Source organism: Cupressus sempervirens, chromosome 2, assembly GCF_028749045.1.
Source record: "Cupressus sempervirens isolate cs-2001-9-10 chromosome 2, ASM2874904v1, whole genome shotgun sequence".
NCBI lineage: Eukaryota > Viridiplantae > Streptophyta > Pinopsida > Cupressales > Cupressaceae > Cupressus > Cupressus sempervirens.
In genome coordinates this window covers 433,651,770-433,668,755 of record NC_143119.1, presented here as the reverse complement: position 1 = coordinate 433,668,755, position 16,986 = coordinate 433,651,770, and the positions used below count along the sequence as shown (strand labels likewise).

The following is a 16,986-nucleotide window of genomic DNA, read 5'->3' as shown; positions in this document are numbered from 1 at the left end:
ATTTTTATGTTTATTGAAAAGAATGAAGAGTTCAAAACAATTTTTAAAAAGCAATACAATGTGTAAAATTGATTTCAAGTCATTTTCTATATACATATTACAAAGACACTAGTTAGAATGAAAAATTCACATATATCCAATTTTTTATAAAGATATTATAAATTTCAAATATATTCAGACTTTCTAAAATATCCTCAAAACCTTCTAAAACGAATCTACAACATATAGATATTACATTATCCAATTGCACAATTGTTTACCGATACGTGAAGCTTTTTATCAGTAGGCAAATCTCTCCCCTTCCCTATATGGACAGATTTATTCCAGCTACCACTAGTCTACAAATTCTAGTCTTTCTTTTCATTTGGCAGATCTGAAGAAATCCCAAAATGATAAACAAACTAAATATCTAGAACAGGCTTTGCAGCACTCTCACGGTTGGAAGCATGCACACTTTGCACGTGGAAGAAAATGTGGTGGATTCATGCAGCTTAATACTCTTCTCACACACAACTTAGGTTGATGAATAAATGGAGGCGCCATTAATGGTGTGACAGTACAGTCGAAATAATTTATCAGAATGGAAAAATTGTAGAATTCAAGGTTGACGACATTATAAACTTTAGATGATGCGAAGAACGCGCTAAAACTGGCGGGTATGATCAGAATGTATTCTTATAATATAGTCAAAATCATGTTTTAGAATGAAAGAATCGCAGAATTCAAACTTTAACCTATAATTTCCAATCGGATGTAGAACTGCAGAAAGAGGAGAAAAATTATGCAGGGAAGGAAAAGAAAATATATTTTTGTTTAATGAGACGTAAATTTCGAAAGAAAACGCTCAAAAAGGCCATGTGTAATCATTCTCCTCTGTATTTCCCGTCGTTGAAATCGTCATTATTCGCAAGCTGTAATTAGAATATATGCTTATAATATATTCAAAATAATGTTCCAGTATGGAAAAAAAAATCGCAGAATTCAAGGTTGACTACAAATAAATTTAGACAGTACGCATATAATCCCGATCGGTACAATTGCAGAAAGAGAGGAGAAATTATACAGAAAAAGGTGAAAAAAGAAGAAGATATTTCTCTTTAATGACGCATAAATTTCAAAAGCAAACGCCAAAAAATCTTCACACGCCAGGTTTAACTTAGACGAAATGCTACTATTATAATCAAAATAATGTTTCACAATGAAAAAATCGCAGAATTGAAAATTGAGGAAAAATAAACTTACACAATACACCTAAAAATTTCAGATCGGATTTATAGTTGCACAAAGAGGAGAAAATATATGCAGAAAGAGAAATAAAGGAAGAAGATATTTCTGTTTAATGACATATAATTTTCGAAAGAAAACGCTAAAAATAGCTCTGCGTCGCCGTTTTCGTGTGTATTACCGGTCCTCAAAGTCGTCGTCATGCGCAAGGTGTAATTTAGAATATATGCTTACAATACAGTCCAAATAATGCTTCACAATGAAAACATCGAATAATTCAAGGTTGAGGACAAATAAACTTACACGACGTGCCTAATAATTTCTGATCATCGGATGTACAGCTGCACAAAGATGAGAAAATATATGCAGAAAGAGAGAAGAAAAAGGAAGAAGACATTTCTGTTTAATGACATTTCAATTTCAAACGAAAATGCTAAAAATAGCTCTGCGTAGCCATTCTCCTCTGGATTACCAGTCGTCCAAGTCGTCATTATGCGCAAAGATGTAATCTAGAATATATGCTTCTAATACAGTCGAAAGAATCTTTGACGATGAAAAAATCGCAGAATTCAAGATTGAGAACAAATTAACTTACACGACATGCCTAATAACCTCCAATCGGATGCACAATTGCAGAAAGAGGAGAAAATTTAAGCAGAAGAGGGGAAAAAAAAAAACAAGCAGATACTTATGTTTAATGAAACATAAATTTCGAAAGAAATCACTTAAAATAGCTCTGCGCTGCCCTTCCGCCGTGCATTACCCGTCATCAAAGTCGTCATTATGCGCAAGATGCAGCTGGAGGCGTCCTTCGCCCCGCCACGCCCGGAGAACTTCATGCGGAGGAATCTTCACTTCCTGCAACAGAAATCTCCCGTCTTTTTTGCAAGATTTGAAGAAAAAGCCCGCGTGGCCGTTGCGCGCAATCGAAGGCAGGGGCGGCGGAAATTTACTGCAGTGCGCTCTGTGCCGCCTTGGAGTCCCCTGTTCGGTTTCCACTTCCATTTCCTCCACGGATATCCCCTCTTCCTTATCATCGCCCTTAAATGCTTGAATTTTAGGGCTTTCAGTCTCATCGGAGCTCTCAAACCCTAACCCTTCGGTACAAAGCTGCAGAGCCTGAGGCGAGCTAGGGCGGCTCGTTCCATCGAATGAGCGATTGTTCTCCGTAGACGCAACAGGCGCTGGCGCAGGCGCAGGGCAACATTTGAATCCCATTAATGGCGGCGGATTCAGCTTAAATATCGTGCTCCAGTCATCGCCAATGCATTTGCCCTCGCCTGTGCCGCTGCCATCCATAGCCGGGAAGATTTTTCTGGAATAGTGCGAGCTGGATGTAAGATTTTTCTCAAGTGGAATCCGATTAAATGAGGATGAGAATCGGGATTAAATGAAAACTCTGCGGTGGTAACTGTCGGGCAAAGAGTCCACGTGTAGCGGACGCTGCTGCTGACAAGTGTGCGACGTGGATGAGCGGTGCTGACGTGGTTGATTGTGATGCTCGTCAATTTGTAGCATTTGCCTTGCTGGCGTGGAATGAATGGCAGGCTCCATTTCATCTCCTTAATCCATTAATGCCATCACGTTTAGATCCTCACTAGAACAAAAGCGAAAAGGGACTCTGCTTGAAAGCTGAGGGTGTAGCAATTGTCTCCTCACCATTATTGGACATTGTTTTTTTTTTTTTTTTTTTATAATCTATTTTAAAATATAGTTATATTGTTGATTTTTGGATATGATTGTGTCAAGGTAAACATCTCGTGCTTAAAACACAATAATAACAAATATTGAAGACTCTAGAAATATGGTATCGTTATCTAAATTTTGAAAAAATCTATTTCAAAATATAGTGACATTGTTGGTTTTTGGATATGACAGTATCAAGGTAAACATCTCATGATCAAAACTAGAACAATAACAAATATTGAAGATGAGAGAAATATGACATCATTATCCAAATTAGGTCCACGCATCTTTAGAGATGTTTCAATTAACAAACAAATTGATTGTGTGCTTTGTCATGTCTCAAAAAAAGAATTATTATTTAATTCTTTATATTTCAAATAACCAAGTAAGTTGATGGTTTAAGCTTTGGCCCTCTTTTGTCTCTTTGCCATTATTGAACATTGTTTAATTTTTTTCTATTTTTGAGTTGTTTAAAAAGCTTTAATTAGCATATACAAAAAAATCTTATTCAAAATAAAGTGGCACTAGTGGTCTTTTTTTATATGATTGTGTGATGGTAAAAATCTAATGATCAAAATTAGAAACAATAATAATAAACATTATAGATTGATTCAAATATAATATCATTATCCAAACTAGGTCCATGTTTCTCTTAGAGATGTTTCAACTAACAAACGCATTGGTCATGTGGTTTGTTATGTCTTAAGGGAAAAAATATTATTTACTTCTGTATATTTCAAATAACAAAGGTTGAGTTGATCGTTTAAGCTTTGATTCTCTTCTATCCTATAAGTTATGGATAAATATAATGTCATTATCCAAACTATGTCTACACATCTTCTAGAAATGTATCTACTGACAAACAAGTTAGTTTTATAGATTTGTTATGTCTAATACAAATAATTACAAACTATTTCATTTTTTTAATATTTTTTTATAATAATGGTCAAGTTAATTGTTTAAGCTTTAGTCCTATTTTATCCTACAAATTATACCATTTATGTTGAAATCCCCCCACTTGATTTTTTATCTTACATATTATATATTATAAGATGTGAAACATGGGTAAGTGCACCAAGATGGTGTGCAAAAAGGGGGGTATAAGTGGACACCTTTTTTGAGATTAGGTAAACTTGATCTTGGAAGTGTTAGAAATAGGAAATACTAAGAAGGGGGAAGGGGGGGTGAATCAGTATTTCACAAACTTTTTCCCAACTATGGATACCTTTTATAAACTTAAAACATGCACATGTGATTAAACTAAAAAGTAAATATAGCAACAATACAATGCAACTCATAACACCATTATTTGTTAACTAGAAAAACCCTGGCCAAGGGAAAACTTTTTTGGGGACGGTGCCCACAAAATGATCCACTAATCAAAAGTATCTTGTGAAAGATATCAACCCTGTTAGGAATCTATTACATTTGTATACTGTTTTGGTCTTTGTTAGGGGACTAGGCCTTATTAGAAGCCTCAACCCTATTAGAATTTTTTATTACAGTTACAAAATGTATGCAAGATGAGCAAACTGCCCAAACATGTGATATACAATAATATTCAATGCAAAAGTTATAGATACAAAAAACCTCTTGTCGATGTTGATATCTTCAATATCTGATTTGACCTTCATAGCTCACTATACAATATTCACATATATTGTCTCTTATTGCTCTCAACATCAAATTCACATCACATAACAATTGCATAATCGTCACAAAAGCATTACACAACTTTGCATCCAAAGTGTTATCCTTTATACCATATTTTTTGGTATGTCGCCTTTCATACCATCACATGTGTCCCAGATGCAAAACTAACTTTTTTTCACTTAGGGTTAACATCTAGGATGTTGTCCCTAATTAGTCAAGTAATTGTTTTATTAAACAACATCAAAGCCTGTAGATTGCAAAAAATTCAAGTACATACCTATGTCGATCATCGCAGTAGACATAGCAGATCTATGACCAATAACATAATGAGGGTTTGTAAAAGTTTTAACCCTTTCAATAAAATGCAAATATGCTCAATTGTTTGGAATGAAATGGTGCTCTGATCTTATCAAAAAGCAAAAAAGTTCACATGATTAGCTCTGAGAAAGAGAGGCAAATTGATATCCTTGCATTATCATGTCGTAGAATTAGAGTGTGGTGACCTAGTTTTTGATCAGATTAGTTTTTATTTTACTTATAATCAAGTCAAATTGCAATTATTTCCACAATTTGCACACCCATTTTTTTTACTCCAACCTTACAAGAATGAAATGTTCACATCAGGGGATGCGAAGCAAAAAATGGAAGGCAGAGCAAATTTTATGCAGTATGTGAAAGTTGCAAATAAAAATATATAATGAAGCAACCAAGAAAGGCCTTTCAAAAAATCGACGCCTATGATGACCAATCCAAAACAGACTTCGTAGGCATTTAAAATACATCCAATGCTTCAACAAATAACATCATAGCAAAGATCTGGTAGAGGAGTAGATAAGATACTGGTACCCCACATGTCAATGTTTCTCTAGGTGTAGATCTTCAATTTTTAGTTAAAACATCGAATCCATTTGAAGCCTTAACTGGTTATGATGATTTCAAGCAGATTATTTCTTCGCAGGAAAAATACAATAAGTAAATTGGTAATAAAAATGTAGGCGTATCCACCCAAATGCTAATAGAAAAATTCACAGAACGATTAGGGTTGCGGTTAGTCACAAAAGTCAATAAGAACAACAAAGCGGGACCCAAACTAGATAAGAACTAGGCCAAATCATATCAATATAAGGCAAGTTAGACTCTAATTCCTCCTTAAAACATTATTGGAGATGATCTCTTCAAAGTAGGGAACACATCAAATGGGTATGGGTTTTTCCCTAATATCATTTTCTCCACTACAAGCTTAGACAAACAAAATTTCTTCTTTAATCATACCAAATATGCAACACAAAATAATTTATCTCTCTATTCCTAGCAGAAAGGATATCTTGCTGAACTTGAGGCTAGGACCCATGAAACCAATCTTAGAATGATAGAAAATACTAAACTCTAACCACATATTAAATCTGCATATATCCCACCACATTGCAGGAATGGGCCCTCCATTTACCCATTTCATTCCCCCATTCAAACCCTTATGACGTCACAAATCACTAATGATAAATCTAAAGAACAAATTCTAATTATAAGCAATCAAGTCAATGAAGGATGGTAGGAATGTCAGAAGGTTGGTGTATTTGCAATTTGGAATGGGCCAAGATAAGAAATGACCAATCTCATTGGCCGGATAAACGAATTTCATGAAAATCAGGTAAGTATATCTCACCACTCTAATAGATTGATATATATTCACTGCAGTAATGAGTATGTGAAAAAAGATTTCCTCTTTATTTTTTATTGCTATTATAAAGGTTGTGCTATCAAATTCATTGGATGGATGTCAGATTGTAAGGAAGAACAGTTAAACCTTTCCATGCCAACTTGGTGTTAGGATAAACCACGGACAGAAATAAAAACTACATGCAAATATAACCAATAATCAAAAATAATAGAACACACAGAAATGAACACAAAGCACCAAGATTTAACGTGGTTCACCCAATCCCTGGGCTACGTCCACCAAACAGCAAGTATGATCTTATTACAATCCAGTGATTACAACCTGATTACAATCTGTAATCCCTTACAGCTCAATACCACCGCAAGAACCAATTTCGCATCACAACATAATGAAAAATACCCAACCCTAAGACCTTTTATACAAGTATTAAACTGCTTTAGGGTTATAACATGTCGGCCATAATATATCGGCTAACATGTCAGCCACGACCCAAAAAAAAATCTATGAAGTATGTACAGTACTTTCCTGATCAATCACCACAATCTAACACTTGGATGATTATTCAATCATTACCTCCTGAACTGATGCATTTAGAGATTCTCGAGAAGATTGGACATTCTATTGGCAATTTGATAAGATGCTTCTTATAAATATCACAATACTGTTAAATTTTTTATTAATGATAAGAATAAAAATATAAAACACAATATGATTAAGTTAATCTCAAACAACTCTATATATAAACTGAAATATCTTTGATTTGAAGGCAAAATATCATAAATACTCAAATTAGACAATGAGAGAAAAATATCATTTAAAACTTCTCAACTGACATCGAATCTTAAAGATATCTTCCCCACGATTAACATTAGAAATAAAAAATCTAAATAGGGGAAGATCATAAATAAGATAGGGGTATGTGCAGGATCATGGTGTGCCAAAAAGTGGCGATGTGAAAAAAATAGAGTTTGAAGGCATCTACAAGCGCTTCAAAATCCGCTCTGACTTTTTTTCACCTATCGAGGTACCAAACCTGGAAAGTAAGGCTTGAGCCTTATCAGATATCCGATACCGGCGGCAAAAAAATTTGAGGAAAAAATGAATTTGTGAGTTATATGGCTAATATGAGTTGTGAAATATGTAAAGATATAATATATGATCTATAAATATATAATATAATAACATAACTATTATATATAATATAATATATAATCTATTTATTATATAATAATATTATATATATATAATAACGTAACGTAAAGATATAATATATAATAATATATTATTTTATTATTATTATTATCTATAAATATAATATATATTACTATATTATATTATTATTATTATTACTATATTTTTATTAAATATAAGAATGTAATATTACACACACACACACACACACACACACACATACATATATATGTTATTAATATATAATAATATATTATGTTATTATTATTATAATCTATAAATATAATATATATATATATTAATATATATATATATGATTATTACACTATATTATTAATATTCTTACTATATTATTTCTATTAGAATCGTTTATATGGGTCAAAAGGGGTCACAGGATGACCTATGACCCCTTTTGACACATTCCATGATGACATATGTCCCTAGGGGTCTTAGGACACCTAGGAACATATTAAAATCGTTTATATGGGTCGAAGGGAGTCACAAGATGACCTATGACACCTTTTGACACATTCTATGATGACATATGTCTCTAGAGGTCCTAGGACCCCTAGAGATATATTATAATTGTTTATATGAGTCGAAGGGGGTCATAGGTCATCCTATGACCCCTTTTGACACATTCTATGATGACATATGTCCCTAGGGGTCCTAGGACCCCAAGGGACATATTAGAATCGTTTATATGGGTAGAAAGGGGTCAGAGGATGACCTATGACCCCTTTTGACACATTTCATAATGAAATATGTCCATAGGGGTCCTAGGTCCCTTAAGGAAAAATTAGAATCGTTTATATTAATCGAAAGGGGTCATAGGATGACCTATGACCCCTTTCGACACATTCCATGATGACATATGTCCCTAGGGGTCCTACGACCCCTAAAGACATTAAAATTGTTTATATGGGTCGAAGGGGGTCATCCTATGACCCCCTTTGACCCATATAAATGATGGGACATATTAAAATTATTTATATGGATCAAAGGGGGTCATAGGTCTTTCGACACATTCCATGATGACATATGTCCCTAAGGACATATTAGAATCATTTATATGGGTCGAAAGGGGTCATAGGATGACCTATGATCCCTTTCGACACATTCCATGACAACATATGTCCCTAGGGGTCCTAGGACCCCTAGGGACATATTTGAATTGTTTATATGGGTTGAAAGGGGTCATAAGATGACCTATGACCCTTTTTGACACATTCCATGATGACATATGTTCATAAGCATGCTAGGACCCCTAGGGACGTATTAGAATCTTTTATATGGGTCAAAGGGGGTCAAAGGATGACCTATGAACCCTTTTGACAGATTCCATGACGACATATGTCCCTAAGGGTCCTACAACCCCTAGGGACATATCAAAAATGTTTATATAGGTCAAAAGGGGTCATAGGATGACCTATGACCCCTTTCAACACATTTTTATGATGACATATGTCCCTAGGGGTCCTAAGACCCCTAAGGACATATTATAATTATTTATATGGGTCGAAGGAGATCATAGCATCACCTTCCTTGTGACACATTCCATGATGGCATATGTCCCTAGGGGTCCTACGACCCTTAGGGACATATTAGAATCGTTTATATGGGTTGAAGGGGGTCACAAGATGACCTATGACCCCTTTTGACACATTCTATGATGATATATATCCTTAGGGGTCCTATGACCCCTAGGGACATATTAGAATCATTTATATGGGTCGAAGGGGGTCACAGGGTGACCTGTCACCCCTTTCGAAACATTTCATGATGACATATGTCCCTAGGGGTCCTAGGACCCCTAGGGACATATTAGAATCATTTATATGGGTCGAAGGAGGTCACAAGATGACCTATGACTCCTTTTGACACATTCCATGACAACATATGTCCCTAGGGGTCTTAGGACCCCTAGGGACATATTAGAATCGTTTATATGGTTCGAAGGGGGTCAAAGGATGATCTATGATCCCTTTCAACACATTTTGTGATGACATATGTCCCTAGGGGTCCTAGGACCCCTAGGAACATATTAGAATCTTTTATATGGGTCGTAGGGGGTCACATGATGAGCTGTGACCCCTTTCGACACATTCCATGATGACATATGTCCCTAGGGGTCCTAGGACCCCTAGGGACATATTAAAATCATTTGTATGGGTCAAAGGGGGTCATAGGATAACTTATGATGCCTTTCAACACATTCCACGACAACATATCATCCCTAGGCACATATTCGAATGGTTTATATGGGTCAAAGGGGGTCATAGGATGATCTCTGACCCCTTTTGACCCATTCCATGATGACATATGTTCATAGGGGTCTTAGGACCCCTAAGGACATATTAGAATCGTTTATATGGGTTGAAAGGGGTCATAGGATGACTTATGACCCCTTTCGACACATTTCATGACGACATATGTCTCCAGGGGTCCTAGGACCCCTAGGGACATATTAGAATCATTTATATGGGTTGAAGGGGGTCATAAGATGACCTATGACCCCTTTCGACACATTCCATGATGACATATGTCCCTAGGGGACCCCTAAGGACATATAAGAATCGTTTATATGGGTCGAAAGGGGTCATAGGGGTCATAGGATGACCTATGACCCCTTTCAACACATTTCATGATGACATATGTCTCTAGGGGTCCTAGGACACCTAGGGACATATTAGAATCATTTATATGGGTCGAAAGCGGTCATAGGATGACCTATAACCCCTTTTGACACATTTCATGATGACATATGTCTCTAGGGGTCCTAGGACCCCTAGGGACATATTATAATCATTTATATAGATCGAAGGGGGTCATAGGATGACCTGTGACATCTTTCGACACATTCCATGATGATATATGTCCTTATGGATTCTGGGACCCCCAGGGACATATTAGAATAGTTCATATAGGTCGAAGGGGGTCATAGGATGACCTATAACCCCTTTTGACTGATTATATGATGACATATGTCCCTAGGGGTCCTAGGACCCCTAAGGACATATTAAAATTGTTCATATGGGTCAAAGGGGTCCATAGGGTGACCTATGACCCCCTTCGACACATTTCATGATGACATATGTCCCTAGGGATCTTAGGAGCCCTAGGAATATATTAGAATCATTCATATGGGTCGAAGGGGGTCATAGGTTCAACCCATTACATGATGACATATGTCCCTAGGGGTCCTAGGACCCCTAGGGACATATTAGAATCATTCATATGTGTCGAAGGGGGTCATAGGTTTTGGATCCATTTCATGATGACATATGTCCCTAGGTTTCTTAGGACCCCTAAGGACATATTAGAATCATTCATATGGGTCGAAGGGGGTCATACGTCTTTTGACACATTCCATGACAACATATGTCCCTTGGGGTCCTAGGACCCCTAGGGACATATTATAATCATTCATATGGGTCGAAGGGGGTCATAGGGTGACCTATGACCCACTTTGACACATTCCATGATGACATATGTCCCTAGGGTGTCATAGGTCACCCTATGATGCCACTCGACACATTCCATGACAGCATATGTCCTCAGGGGTCCTAGGAGCCCTAAGGACATATTAAAATTGTTCATATCGATCGAATGGGGTCATAGGGTGAACTATGACCCCCTTCCCCCTGTTACATGACAACATATGTCACTAGGTGTCCTAGGAACCCTAGGGACATATTATAATTGTTCATATGCGTCGAAGGGGATCATAGGGTGACCGATGACCCCCTTCGACACATTCCATGATGACATATGTCCCTAGGGATCCTAGGACCCCTAGGGACATATTAGATTCATTCATATGGGTTGAAGGGGGTCATAGGGTGACCTATGACCCCCTTTGACCCATTATATGACAACATATATCCCTAGGGGTCCTAGGAGCCCTAGGGACATATTAGAATCATTCATATGGGTCAAAGGGGGTCATAGGGTGACCTAGCTACGACCCCCTTCAACACATTCCATGATGACATATGTCCCTAGGGGTAGGACCCCTAGGGACATATTAGAATCGTTCATATGGGTTGACCCTATGATCCTTTTTGACCCATTCCATGACGACATATGTCCTTAGGGGTCCTAGGACCCCTAGGGACATATTAGAATCATTCATATGGGTAAAAGGGGGTCATAGGGTGACCTACAACCCCATTCCACCTATTACATGATGACATATATCCCTAGTGCTCCTAGGACCCCTACGGACATATTAGAATTGTTCATATGGGTCGAAGGGGGTCATAGGGTGAGCTATGACCCCCTTCGACACATTACATGATGACATATGTCACTAGGGGTCCTACGACTCCTAATGTACTGCCTGCCCCTAGAATACATTTCTGTTATCATTGTCAAAATCCTTTTAAGCTGATTTTATGCATTGATTAGTTTTAGAGATACTGGATTTACAATATTATGATATTATTTCATTTCTTGAATTACAAGCATATCTGTTATAATTGCTTAGTTGTTTTCATTTCATGTGTTGTTAATGGTGTTTTGATGATTCCTAATTAGTAAATGTGGTTTCTTTTATAAAAATGTTAACATGATGTCTTTAATGATGATTATGTTGTATTGATAGAGATACATTATTATATGTATGCATTTGATATTAGACTTGTGATTTTTATGATACTTACCCCATACTTGCATGTGTATGGTGCACATGTTTATTTTATCTTTTTGTCTGACGTGTTTCATGTGGTTAAGGGAGAGAGTCGTAGTCACCTACTAGTTGGGATCTACACGATGAACCACTCCCTGCCATTGCCTATTTAGTTTAGATATATTATATACATATACATGCTCATCTTTTATAAAGGATGCAGGTACTGGGTATCGACTTTCCTAAATTTCCAGGATGAACGTGCCCAATTACAAATACTCAAATGGTGAGAATGGGAAGATAATGATCAGGTCCAATCCTAGCCAATAGCCTAAAATACTTGTCCTACAAGGAGGACTCGTAACGGACTGTCTACCCTTTTTAAAACCCATGAGTATTTTGTGTGTATGTTGTTTTATGAGTCTTTGATGAATTTCTATTAATTAAGTCTAATTAAAGGATTAAATTAATGATTTAATTTAATGGAAAATTATTATGACATTTTGAATATTTAATTAATTAAGAAATTAGTTAAATAAAAAGAATGGAATTCAAAGATAAAAGTTATAAGAATAAATTTAGAACGTGATGATATTTATTCAATTTAATAATAATATATTTAGAGTTCATTTTTAAGTAAATGCTAAATATTATTGTTATTTAAGTTAATAAACATTTATCAAATTAAATGTTCAAAAGTAAATTAAAAAGTGAAAAGAAATTAAATTATGAAAATGTTTTAAGTTCGCATGATGCGTGTATGAGTTTAAAAGATAGGAAATTAATTTAAAAGATAAAATATGTGAACTCGATGAAGATATTTTAATAAGATTAAAAGTTATAAATTAATTAAAATAGAAGTCAAGTGAAAAAATTAAATAAAGTAATTCAATAATTCACTTGATGTGCATGAAAAGATTAAATTAAAGATAAATAATATCTTAATTAAAAAGAAAATTAATTGTGCATTAAAGAATTAAATAAATTAAATAATTATAATTTTAGAAGCGGTGGTGACAGAAACCCTAAAAGGTAATTAGATTATATATTAGAGGGTTTTTGGGTCATTATTGCACACACAGGTTTCAGGGAACACACTTTTGGAAGGGGAACAAAGGAAATTTTTGTAGCTTGAAGGATTTCGCTTGCGTAGGAATTTTCATCTAACTGTCAGAGTTTAGCATCAGTACGAGGTAGGGTTTGAAATCCCATGAATACATTTTCAATTGGAAAATATCTGTTTACTCTGTGTTTGTTTGGGTGGTTGAAATTCTGTTGTTGTCTTGATTGTTTTCCAAATCTGATTGATTGAAATTAGTCTCTCATTATTTATATTTACAGAAGAAAATTGTGGAGAAAATTAATTTAAATCACGTAGGGTTTGAAAGAAAGGAAAATTCTAATATGGAAAAATTCGATCATTGCCCATATTCATCCTATCAGGTTAATATGGCAATTATTTATATAAAAAAAATTGAAGTAAAATAAAACTTATTTATTTGTTAAAAATATTAATTGTGTTGGTTATTTTTATTAATTATGGAATTAATATAAATTAATTAATATTAAAGAAGAAGAAAAAAAATTTTATGCAAAATGTAATAACAATAAAACAAAAATTATTAAAAATAAGTAAATTATTAAAAAAATTATTGGGGAGGGACATACCCGTATACCCCCCCCCCCCCCTTACCTTCCTGGTGGTTGATGTACGCCTGCGATTTCAAATCGCACGGCCTGGTGTTTTTTTTAAAAAGCCTGCAGCAACCTTTTTAAGGTTGATCGCATGGCTAAGCCAGCACTCTTACTTTATGTATAACATGCAATGTTTTTTGTAATTTTTATTATAATTTAATGTAATTAAATTTTAATTATATTTAAATTTTTAAAAAATTATTAAATTTATATTATATCAATTTTTCTTAAATTATTAAATGATTAATTATATTTACTTTAAATTGTTAAATTTAAATCATATTTAAAAATAAATAAATAAATATTAAATATTAAATTATTAAGTTTAGATTATATTAAATTTAAATTATTATTTGTTAATAAATTTGTTGATAGATCTTATTAACATTTAATAATTTAATAATTAATTAATGATAGTAATGTAGTTGTTACTTTATTATAATCTGAGTTTGTTAGATAATGGAAATTATTTAAGATGTGCATTGATTAATGACATTGATTTTTTTTATAAAATCACAATTATTTTAATCAAAGATCAATAGGTATTGCTTTAATAATTTAAGTAAATAGATATGCTCAATTATTACTGAAAATTGATTTAAATCGATTAAGGGTAATTCTATACTTTACTCAAGAAATGATCGGGTTAAATTATAAGGGTAATACTAAGAGTCTTATACACTTGAAAACGTACATTGAACACAAAACTGAAACTTTACTTTTAACCCAATTGTGTACTTTCAAAACAAACCCAAACTATAAAACTGTATTGTTTTGCTTATATTGTCTATGCTTTGGGATTTTGGTGTTGATTAGATGTTGACCAGTCTAGGACGTACACCAAAGGTTTTATGGAGTTTCTTGATACTATTTTGTGATTGGATGTCATGATGTGTTTTGTGATTCAAATTGAGATTATATTTATGAGATTTACTTGTGGCACATTTATGTGTTCTTGGATGGGAGAACCATCTTATTATCAAGTTGCCTGTTAAGGACCCAAGTTTGATCTTTATGAGTGTTGTGGTATGGGACACAACTTTATTTTTATGTGCTTAGGAGAAGTTGTCTAGGTACGTGACTTGGGAGTGGCTTCCAGTAGGGGTCTGGGACCCTAAGTGAGTCAGTGTCAGGTAACCTAATGCAAGTTATGTAATAAGTGATAATCTAGTAATTAAAATTTATGGGGGGAAACACACTAAAAAGATAAGTTAGAGATATTTGATCCACCCATGCCTTGAGTGCTTGTATAGACTAAGGATGGGAATGGGATGAGTGCCTCGTCTTCTTGAGAGGGCTTTCTGGTTTCCACATGTGTGATGTTGAGGGTTCGGGGTTTAGAGTAACCAGTCCAGGGTAACTCAACGCTTGAGAGTCCAAGGTCTATTAAGAGATCAGTCTAGGGTAACTCAAGCAGCCATGTGATGAAACTCCCTAGTATGTAGCCTGAGTCTCCTCTATAGATTTGTGTACCTCTGGTGGTGTACTTATTGTTGGATGTGTTGATTGTGGATATTTACTTTCATTGATGAGGATTGATGATTCATGGATGTTATACTTTTGACATGTGGCTTTTGACTTGAGGTGATTATCTTTCGTTGACTTTATCTTATGATCTTGGCATTGGTTTATACTTGGTTCGTGTATGTTGTTTGGTTATGTGGTGTCGATATTAGATTGAGAGTTCTTACCTTTGGATTATTTTATCTTCTTGAGTAGCATATGTTACCTTTGAGGTAGTTTTGGTTATTAGGGGTACCTTGCCTGGGAATGTTTTATGTTTTTTTTTCCATATGAGGATCGTTCATAATCTTCCCTGCATGGTGGGAGTGGAAGCCTGACTAGGTAACCACGCAGTCGAGAGGTATTGTCTTCTTACCATTTGGGTTCCCCTCATATTGCCAATTGTTGGATGTTTGTTGTAGAAGATGTACCTTTATCATTCTTATTTCTTATCTCAGAGACTTCTTTTCCGTTGATGTATATATGTTATCATATATTCTGATGTATTGTATCTATTTTCACATACCCTGCGACATGTTGAGTGGATGTTATTAATTGGATGTACTTTCATTGTATTGTTTATACTTATGTATTTTCTTATACGAATATGTATCTGGTATTTCTTTATGATCATGTGACATTGTACTTGAAACTTAAACTAATTAATTTAAAACTATTAAATGTGACTCAACGTAAAGGAACACTTGAGGAATTGAAACTAAATCTGTAATTGATTATGTGTATTTGATGTGTATGTTCATATTGCTTCCGCATTAATGTTATCTTGATGTTGTTTAAACTTTTTTTTTAAAAGTTCAGTAAACGTTGTAACATGTTAGGTTTATTTCTCTTTGGTTCCCGAGTGGGGTGTTACATTTGGTATCAGATCCTAAGTTTCAACATTGGGAACTCTGGGCATAATGTATGCCATCACTTGAGCAATTAGTAAACTTGCAACTTATTTAACTGAGAAACTTATATTGACATCAAACTTGAAACCAAACTATTGAACAACAAACTCTGAAACAATACAAATTCTGAACATGGAACTAGAAAACTTATAAGACTTTCTAGATTATTGCTTTATGTCAATAAGTTATGACCCTATGGTTATGATGGATTCTTAGATGTCGTTGTTGTGTTTGGGTGTTGTAGGAGAGATGACTTCTGGTTCTAGATCCATTGCTAGGGGTCGTATCTCAAGATGTGGTAGAAGTCGTGGAAGAGTTAGTCACCATATTCCTTCCTTGGTCCATTCAGGGGACCCTATTCAGGAAGAAGCTAGAGAGGATGATAGTGTTAAGCAAGATGCTAAGACAGAAGGATCAGTTACTAGAGACTTGGTCAAGGAGATCCTAGCATGCCTACCTTTGTAGGATAGAGCTCATCATTCAGAGCATGGAGATAGAGATAGATCCATGAGTCCTAGAGGGAGGAACCTAGAAAGCATAAGGCGGTCTAGCCAGTCCATCCAGATGAAGGACCTATTATGGGTCAAGATCAAACCTTTCAACAGAGAAGGTACTGGATACAATGCTGAGAATTGGTTGATTGCACTAGATAGATGTTTTTCCATGCAAGATTTTGACTCAAATGTCAAAGCAAGATATGCCATCACCCATTTAGAGCACTTTGCAGCGATTTGGTGGAATATGGAGGAGAAGAAACTTGGGATAAATATGCAAACTGTCACATGGGAGTTGTTCCTTCAACACTTCCATGAGCG

The 16,986-nt window shown here is 35.0% G+C and overlaps 1 protein-coding gene across 1 annotated transcript; it reads right to left on the bottom strand.

Moving 5' to 3' along the window:
* Positions 1-1,714: 1,714 nt before the first annotated feature.
* On the bottom strand, positions 1,715-2,603 carry LOC149572944 (protein FAF-like, chloroplastic). The gene has a single exon (XM_089814063.1). It carries the CDS (start codon positions 2,521-2,523, stop codon positions 1,984-1,986), a length of 540 nt encoding a protein of 179 aa, XP_089670189.1. The 5' UTR covers positions 2,524-2,603; the 3' UTR covers positions 1,715-1,983.
* Between the last annotated feature and the right edge of the window lie 14,383 nt (positions 2,604-16,986).

Excerpts from the sequence above, each read along its gene's own strand:
- LOC149572944 (XM_089814063.1), bottom strand. The coding sequence starts at position 2,523 with ATGGATGGCAGCGGCACAGGCGAGGGCAAATGCATTGGCGATGACTGG.